Source organism: Elephas maximus, chromosome 3, assembly GCF_024166365.1.
Source record: "Elephas maximus indicus isolate mEleMax1 chromosome 3, mEleMax1 primary haplotype, whole genome shotgun sequence".
Classification (NCBI taxonomy): Eukaryota; Metazoa; Chordata; class Mammalia; order Proboscidea; family Elephantidae; genus Elephas; species Elephas maximus.
Genome location: NC_064821.1, coordinates 197,428,368 through 197,437,843, shown reverse-complemented (window position 1 = coordinate 197,437,843; position 9,476 = coordinate 197,428,368). Strand labels below are relative to the sequence as shown.

Here is a 9,476-nt window from a genome sequence, read left to right as displayed (position 1 = left end):
TCTCTTTCCACAGATGTAGTTGAGTTCATTTCTGTGTTTTCCTGTTGGGGAGGTCTATGTGTATAATTGCCATGTATGTTGTTGAAAAAGTGTTTGTAATGAATGAATCATTTGTCTTGAAAAATTCTATCATGTGAACTCCTGTGTTGTTTCTACTACCAAGGCCATAATTTCCAACTACCAGTCCTTCTTCTTTGTTTCCAACTTTTGAATTCCAAGCACCAGTAATTATCAATGCATCTTGATTGTAGGTTTGATCAAATTTCAGACTGCAGAAGTTAGTCAAAATCTTCAGTGTCTTCATCTTTGACTTCAGTGGTTGGTGCATAAATTTAAAAAATAGTCTTATTAACTGTTCTTCCTTGTACGTATATGGATATTATCCTGAAGGTTTACTTCGGGATAGATCTTGAAATGTTGTTTTTGAGAACAAATGCTATGCCATCCCTATTCAATTTGTCATTCCTGGCATAATAGACCATATGACTGTTTGATTCAAAGTGGCCAATACCAGTTCTTTTCAGCTCACTAATGCCTAGGATATTGATCTTTATGCATTCCACTTCATTTTCACAACTACCAATTTTCCTAGATTCATACTTCATACATTCAATGTTTCAATTATTAATGGGTGTTTGTAGCTGTTTCTTCTTATTCTGATTCATGCCACATCAGCAAATGAAGATTCTGAAATCTTTACTCCATCTACAACATTAATGTCTGCTCTACTCTCGGGAAGTAAACTCTTCCCCAGGTGTATTTTGAGTGTCTTCCTACCTGAGGGGCTTGTCTCCTGGCACTATATCAGACAATGTTTCATTGCCATTCATAAGGTTTTCACTGGCCAAGTTTTTCAGAAGTAGACTGCCAGGTCCTTCTTCCTTGTCTGTCTTAGTCTGGAAGTTTTTTGAAATCTGTCCATCATGGACAACTCTGCTGGTACTCGAAGCACGGGTGGCATAGCTTCCAGCATCACAGCAACATGTAAGCTACCACAGTGAAACAAACTGGCAGATGGGTGGTAGTCATTAAGGAAATACAAATCAAATCCACAATGAAATGTCACTTCACACCCACTGAGATAGCTATGATTAAAAAAATGAAGATAAGTATTGGCCAAGATGTGGAAAAACTGGAACCCTTATCTGTTGCTGATGGGTTTGTAAAATAATACACCTCACTATGGAAATCACTTTGATGATTCCTCAAAAAGTTAAATATAGAATTACCACATGATCCAGCAATTCCAGTCCTAGGTATATACCCATAAGAATTGAAAGCAGGTACACAAACAGATGCTCGTACATCCATGTTTATTGCAGCACTATTCATAATAGGTAAAAAGTAGAAAAGCCTAAATGTCCATCAACAGATGAATGGATAAACAAAATATGGTATATACATACAATGGAGTATTACACAGATATAGGGACTAATGAAGTCCTCATACATGCTAAAATGTGGATGAACCTTGGAAACATCGTGCTGAGTTAAAAAGTCAGTCACATAAGGACAAACACTGTATGATCCCACTTACATGAAATATCTAGAACAGGCAAGTGCATAGAGACTGAAGTTAGTGGTTACCAGCGGTAGGCAGAAGGGAGGAAAGGGGGACTCATTGCTTAGGGTACATTGAGCTTCTGTTAAAGAAGATGGAAAAATTTGGAAGCAGATAGTGGCAATGGTTGAACAACATGATGAACATAATTAATGTCCCTGAACAGTATGTATAGAAAATGTTTAAATGGCAAATGCTTTATTACATATATATTTACTACACTAAATAAATGTTTTTAAAAAAATACAGTTTCCCTGATTCTTTTGTCAGTGGCCAAATTGGTGATTCAGGTAATCATACAGAAAGCTCACAGGGAGAAATGAGAGAACTCATTTCTGGACATACATTTATGGCCTCCTATTATCTCAAAGAAACCCTAGTGGTGTAGTGGTTAAGAGCTACACCTGCTAACCAAAAGGTCGGCAGTTTGAATCCACCAGGCACTCCTTGGAAACTCTATGGGGCAGTTCTAGTCCATCCTAGAGGGTTGGCATGAGAATCGACTTGATAGCAATGGGTTTGGTTTTTTGATATCATCCGAAAATGGAAACTCTGGTGGTGTAGTGGTTAAGTGCTACAGCTGCTAAGCAAAATGTCAGTAGTTTGAATCCACCAGGCACTCTTTGGAAGTTTGATGGGGCAGTTCTACTTTGTCCTACAAGGTCACTATGAGTTGGAATCAACTTGATGGCAAAAGGTTTTTTTTTTTTTTTAAATCATCTCAAATGAGCCATGGTGGCGCAGTGGTTAAGAGCTGCTAATCAGAAGGTTGGCAGTTCTAATCCACCAGCCACTCCTTGGAAACCCTCTAGGACTATTCTACTCTGTCCTATAGGATCACTATGATTAAGAACTGACTGGAGAGCGATAGATTTGGTTTTGGTTTGATCATCTGAAATATCAATTCACGAGGTCATTGAAAACCTTCAGGGAACAGTCCCCAGAAGGTTAATTCCCTAACTCATCAGGCTAAGGAGAAGAGTAAGAGCGAGTAGAAGAGCAATTGCACCAAGAAATAACAGTCAGGCCCTTTATATCCACATTAGGCCCACATTAGAGGTAAGGTTGTGGTCTCCAAGAAGAAAATGAAAGAGTAGAATATGTTGGGTTTGTTATTATTGGTTGCTGTCAAGTCAATTCCCACTCATGACAACCCCATATGTACAGAGTAGAACTGCTCTATAGGGTTTTGAAATCTGTGACCTTTCAGAAGCAGATCATCAGGCCTGTCTTCTGAGACACCTCTGGGTATGTTCAAACTGCCAAACTTTTGCTTAGCAGTCCAGCACTTCACCATTTCTACCACCCAGGTACTCCTGTGTTTGGTATACTCATATCAAAAACCTATTTCAACCTCCTTATCCCTACAACATCTTTCAGTGCTGGAGTCTGAGCTGGCCAAGCTGATTTATGCATCATTGAATCATTGTCCACTTCAACCATGTGCTTTCAGTTTGCCTTCATAGGGAAATCAGGTTCATTGCTCAAACTAAACCCTGTGGATGATGATTAAAAAAAAAAAAAAAGCCTGTGGCCATCAAATCGATTCCAACTTATAGTGACGTGACACTAGAGGAGAAAGTAGAACTGCCCCACAGGGTTTCCAGGGAGTGGCTGGTGGATTTGAACTGCCAAACTTTTGGTTAGTAGCCAAGCTCTTAACCACTGTGCCAACAGGGCTCCTAGAGTCACTTTAAAGAAAGAGTAAAATAACATCATGACTTTTAAAATATATTTTCTACCCATTTAAATTACCAAGAGAAACGTAAAAGGGGGGGGAACTTAAAAAGCCATGAAATTGCCATGTGGCATGTTTATAGTGTCATAGAAAGCATCACATAGTCCCTTCCAAGTCAGCATGCATGGGAAAATCAGAGTTGTCTTAATACGGTCACATGTGTAGTTGAAGTGGCATGGAGACAAGGGGGCTAAGGTGTGAATGACTAGACAAGAACTCCATCTATGGCCACCTGTGCCAAGATGGCAAACAGGTACAGGCTGTTACTTCCATCCTCCAAACAAAACCTGGAGAAGCTCTAAAGGGAAATATAATTTTTCAGATCAAACACATACATGACAGTCTTGGGAAACATCTACATATGACAGCCTGTCATGAAATGGTGTGTGTAGCTTGGTGGTGGGAGCTGTAGCCTGGGCCATAGAGCAGCGGGGGCATCATTTAGAAAATAGATTAAAGAGCAGGGATTTATAGTCTACTCTTGTCTGTCCCTGATGCTGCATTGGGACACTCTGTCCATTTCCCACAGATAAAGGCTTCAGAGCCCGAGGTGCAGGTGTCCACAAGGGTAAAATCAGGGCAGAGCAAAAGACAGTCTGGAATAAGGAACAGATAAAAACAGGGAAAACTGACTTTTCTACCCTGGTGCATCATCACCCTGGTGCTGATGCTTTGCCAAATGGGGAGGCTGACTTCTCCTAAAGATAATTCTCTTTAAGAATTTGAAGGCTAACCTATGAGCCCCTGACTTGCATCGTGTGGAGGGACTGGCTGTAGTTCTGTGATATCTGAACTCTCTGCTCCAGAGTCCTCTTCTTCAATGCGTGAGCCTGAACCAGATTCAGATTTTGCTCTTGGCCCTTCCCTCTAAAAGACTTTTCAAAGCTGAGTAGGTGATACCTTCATGGGGATATGGGCTTACAGGATACCTAACAAAATACCTGATGAGTAAACTACCTCAGTTAATAAAACAAGTAGACAAAAATTACATAGTGATATGGAAGAATTAAATAATGCTATTAACCAACTCCTACCACCCTTCTGTCAGTTGATCATACCATGATGGCTTATAGGTTGCAATGATGCTGGAAGCTATGCCACCAGTATTTCAAGTACCAGCAGGGTTACTTGTGGTAGACAGGTTTCAACAGAGCTTCCAGGCTAAGGCAGACTAGGAAGAAGGTCTAGAGATATACTTCTGAAAATTAGCTAGTGTTAACCTTACACACTTAACATAAATATATATTTCTACCGCTTAATTTCACTTATAGATACTCACCTAGAAACATGTTGGCTTATGAACATTAACTGAACATTGTTTTTATTTAGTAATAATTCAATTGAAGTGACCAATAACAAAAACAAAATTAATCAATGACAAATTTGTTATTAGATACTATATGACATTTTAAAAAAGTATGAATTAGATTTATATGCTCCGATACAGAAATATTTCTAAAAACATACTGTTAAATAAAAAATACAAGTTATAGACAATAATGAAAACAACTATGTTTATCAGTTGTTTAATCTCACGTTAGTTAATTGCTAAATGCTTTATATAGGTTAAATAGCCCTGGTGGCAAAGTAGTTAAGTGCTCAAGCTGCTAAACCAAAGCTTGGCAATTTGAACCCACCAGCTCTCTGTGGGAGAAAGATGTGCCAGCCTCCGTCTGTAAAGACTACAGCCTTGGAAACCCCAGGGAGGTAGTTCTACTCTGTCCATTAGGGTTGCTGCGAGCTGGAATCAATTCAATGGCAATGGGTTTTTGGTTTTATATAGATTGTCTCACTAAATGTCCTCAACAGCCCTATTATGCAAATACTATTATTAATCCTCTTTTTACAAATGAGGACACTGAGTCATTTTAATTAAAATTCCTATAAACAGGGATATATTTCTTTATGTATATATACACATACAAGTGAATAGAAAAGGTCTGTGGTCTAGAAAAATACACAGTAAAGCAATGGTGATTTTCTCTGGGGACAAAAGTGTGATTGTTCCAGTTTCCAACGAAACTTTCAAATTATTTGAATTTTTTATAGTATGGATATAATCATTTATTTTATGGCTGAGTAAAAATAAATATAAAAACAATGACTTGTAAAATTAATCATGAAAATTTTAAGACACATAAAGTATATAAAATCAGTGCAATAAATTTCCATGTTTCTGCTGTAGAGAAAAGGTATTGACACTGCAGGTTGGGTGTGTCTCTTATAATCATAGTCATACTGTGATACCCTAAAGATCCTCCCAGAGATATTCTTCTCCCTCTTGCATGTCTTCAAAGCGTTGCTACAAACCAGATTTCTGAGATGTCTATGGTAGCAGATAAGCATCTCTGTGGACTGTTGTGACTATCTCCTTGGTCCACATTTAGGGGAATTTATAGCTTCTTCCATATCTTCCTTTGCCTCCAAGGGAGGGCTATGATATAAGGCAAGTTGCAAAATACAAGGAAGAATGGAGGCTTGCAATTAGAGGATAAAAGAATTTAAGTGAAAAAAATCAATGAAGTAAACTCTTCAATGGGGTGTCATTTCCTACTCATCTCATTTAGGGACACCTCCGTCCTTAGAAGTTACAAGTTCAAAGGTAAATTAGGGTAATGTTAAGGAAAACAAAAACATTGGAATGGTCACTTAAATGATTCCTTATCTAACTCTTAATCACTATTACCTACATACTCAAGAAGATCAATAACAGTCTACAGAAAGCAACATGAATATGAATTATTGGTATAGCTCAGAATATAAACATCATTTGTGTATGAAGCAGTCCTTTCTCTCAGTGTCCATAAATCAAATTTGATTTTGGTATTTTCTCAGGATAAAATCTATTTCCTAACTAGCTGAGTGATCTTGCGGTCGTCATCACTTCACTTAGATTTTCTGGACTTCAATTTTCTCATTTTCAGATGAGGAAATTGAATTATGTAACTAATGTCTAAATTGGTATCTAAGCCTATCATTGCGTGTGATAAAAAAAAAAATAAACAAAACAAAATCAACAGGTAATTTGAAAAGAGGCAATGTAAAGAAAAACAATGCAATATTATTCTTTGGATCTTTGACCCCAAACCATAAGCCACAATTCTAAAGCCTCTTTTGCTTAAATCATTGGAAGGATTCCCCATTCTATCCCTTTTCATTTTCCTCTCATCCTCACTCCCCTTCACTGCATACCGCCACAAATGAAACCAATAGGCCATGATTCCAAATCAGGCTTAACATGTTAACAAATTTAACATCTGTCATTAGGAAAATGACTTTCTCTTTCTGTTTCTTGTTTTTCTCATTTGTTGTTGTGTGTGCTGAAGTCAATTCCAACTTATAGTGACCCTATGTGAAAGAACAGAACTGCCTCACAGGGTTGCATAGGCACATCGCCAAGCCTTTTCTATCCCCAAGCAACTGGTGGGTTCCAACCGCCTACATTTTAGTTAGCAGCAGAACACTTAACTGTTTCTCCACCAGGGCTCCTTCTTTTCTCATAGAGGGAGAATAATAAAGAGAAAACTATCAAACTTCTAGAGCTAGTGTGAAGATTAAATGAAGCAACACAATTGCAAAATGTAAGGTGAAATTATGTGATCAATAAATACATTGTAAATTTCAGTTTTAGGTATTTCTACCATTTTACTCTAGAGTAAATTAATTATTCTTCAATATGTGTCTAATGTAAGTCTTTGCCTGAGGCAATTTCCTGATGGAATCCATATATGTGGAATATACCCCTAACCTGCTGCTGTTAAGTCAATTCCAATTCATGGCGACCCTATGTGTTTCAGAATAGAACTATACTCCATGGGGTTTTTAATAGTTGGTTTTTTGGAAGTAGATCACACATCTTTCCTCTGAGGTATCACTGAGTGGACTTGCACTTCCAACCTTTTTATTAGCAGCTGATCATGTTAACCTTTTGCATTACACAGGGACTCCAATGTGGAATGTTAACCAGTAAATATTGTTAGAGAGCTACTGAGGAGTGCTGATACTTGAAAAAATGGATGGGACTGGATATTGCACATCAGACAGACGTGAAATGCTTCTAATATATTCTAGTACTGTTGTGCAAATCCTCAGAAGGCTTTTTTTTTTTTTTTTGGCAGACAAATTAGTCAGTCATTAGCCCCTTTTAGGAAGGCCAATTTTGAAAAGATATCCTTTGTTTTTGGGATCCTTTGTTCTGAGCTAGAGCAGTCCCTTTCCAGGAAACAGGGCATGCCAATGGAAGCACAGGCTGGATTTCAGCCATATCTGCCCCTTTACCTGGGCTCCTTGATGCAGGGTATGGATTGTTTATTCTTCTTCTCCTCCAAAGGTTTCATCCAGAATGCAAATTCAGATATTGCTTTGGGCCTGTGTGCCCCATTCTGATTTACAGGTCACAACTGTTTGCTTTTAAGCAACTTGCAGGTGGATTAGAGAGACGTTAGGAAGCACTCCGTTAAGGGGGGAAAATGCTTTCTTTTTCAAATTAACACAAAACGTGGTACTTAGAAAATACGAAATAGTATGTAGTGAAGAAAATAAAAAACACCCTTAATCCTATTACCCAGAGTTAATAAAACAAAAACCAAACCCATTGCCACTGAGTTGATTCTGACTCACAGGATCCTTTAGGACAGAGTAGAATGGTCCCATAGGGTTTCCAAGGAGCAGCTGGTGGATTCGAACCACCAGAATTTTGGTTAGCAGCCAAGCTCTTAACCACTGAGCCACCAGGGCTCCTAGAGTTAATAGCTGGTAAATATATTGCTTATTTCCACCAGATATATGTATATTTCCATATGTAGGTCTTATCTCCATACACATCATTATGAATGACATCCAAGTTTTTAGGAGGAGGATTATAATCAAGTTTCCATATTTGAATTAGGATTGAGTGGCTGTTCGGTGTATTTCTTGGTCTTGATAACCTTGAAGAATAAAGAGATAAAGAAAGACCAATTATACGTTTCCCTTCACTCACACTGTGGTTACCTATTCCTCAGGAGCCACATCCCTTCCCTTCTTTCCTTTCTAGAGGCTCTTGTCTCACTCGTACCTAACTCCTTTAATGTATTCCTATCCTTTGAGCCACCACCTGCCTCCTTTGGTTGGGAGCCTAAAATCAAATATTCACTTATATCCATGAGCAAATGTGGACTGGGGCAAGAGGTGCAGGTAGCAACAGCAGAGACGAAGGAGCTGGTGTACCCAATGTTAGGAGGTGAGAAGATTTTGATAGGGGAAGAAAGGTGGGAGGAAGGTTAAAAAGGTATTTTTGATGCAATTGCTAGGAGGGTAAATGTTGTGATGTTTGCAATGATGGATCCAGGAAATAGAGATCTGAGAGTGGGTGCATTTCTGTGTACCTGGATATATTAGTATTCATATTTGACCTGTTTGCATTCCAGTGGTAGCTTAGGTTAGTGTTACCAAGAATCCCAAAGGGGTGTGCTTGAGCTTGACAAAGAGCATGGTCTTTGTCATGTAGACCCAGCCACCTCTGTTGTAGATCAGGATGTACATTTCATTAAGGACAGCTCTTCCCTCTATGTTCTTTACTTTAGTGAATGGTACCATCATCATCCAAATGACTATGATGACCACCTAGATATTATCTTTGAATTCTCCCTCTCCCTTACCACCACCCGTAATTAGTCATAATGAATTATAGAATCTGTCTTTACAAGACTTTCTTCTTCATCCACCCAAGCCCACTTGCATTTTTCTCTTCTTGTTTGGATTTCTTCAATAAACTTCCAACTGATCTTCCCATCTCCAGGGGCCTACCTCTAACCTACTGTCCAGATTATTGCCAGAAAAACATATGTCCTCCTGATAATGATCCTTTAATTCCATCCCATATATATTTCTTTTCTCTTTCTCTTTCTCCTTTCCTTCCTTTTCTTTCTTTGTTCACTTTCTTTCTTTCTCTTCCTTCCTTCCTTCCTTCCTTCCTTCCTTCCTTCCTTCCTTCCTTCCTTCCTTCCTTCCTTCCTTCCTTCCTTCCTTCCTTCCTTCCTTCCTTCCTTCCTTCCTTCCTTCCTTCCTTCCTTCCTTCCTTCCTTCCTTCCTTCCTTCCTTCCTTCCTTCCTCCCTCCCTCCCTCCCTCCCTCCCTCCCTCCCTCCCTTCCTCTCTCTTTCTTTCACCCAGCAAAACCAAATCAAAAACCAAACCCA

General features: G+C 38.8%; 1 protein-coding gene across 2 annotated transcripts in view; it reads right to left on the bottom strand.

Annotated features, from left to right (window-relative positions):
* Nucleotides 1–3,072: 3,072 nt before the first annotated feature.
* Nucleotides 3,073–9,476, bottom strand: part of LOC126073794 (myeloid cell nuclear differentiation antigen-like) — a 70,751-nt gene continuing 64,347 nt past the window's right edge. For both annotated transcript variants that reach the window (XM_049880880.1, XM_049880881.1), the window contains one exon: nucleotides 3,073–8,227. In XM_049880880.1, the coding sequence (XP_049736837.1) occupies nucleotides 8,165–8,227 (63 nt within the window). In that variant the 3' untranslated portion in view covers nucleotides 3,073–8,164. The remainder of the gene's footprint in view (nucleotides 8,228–9,476) is intronic.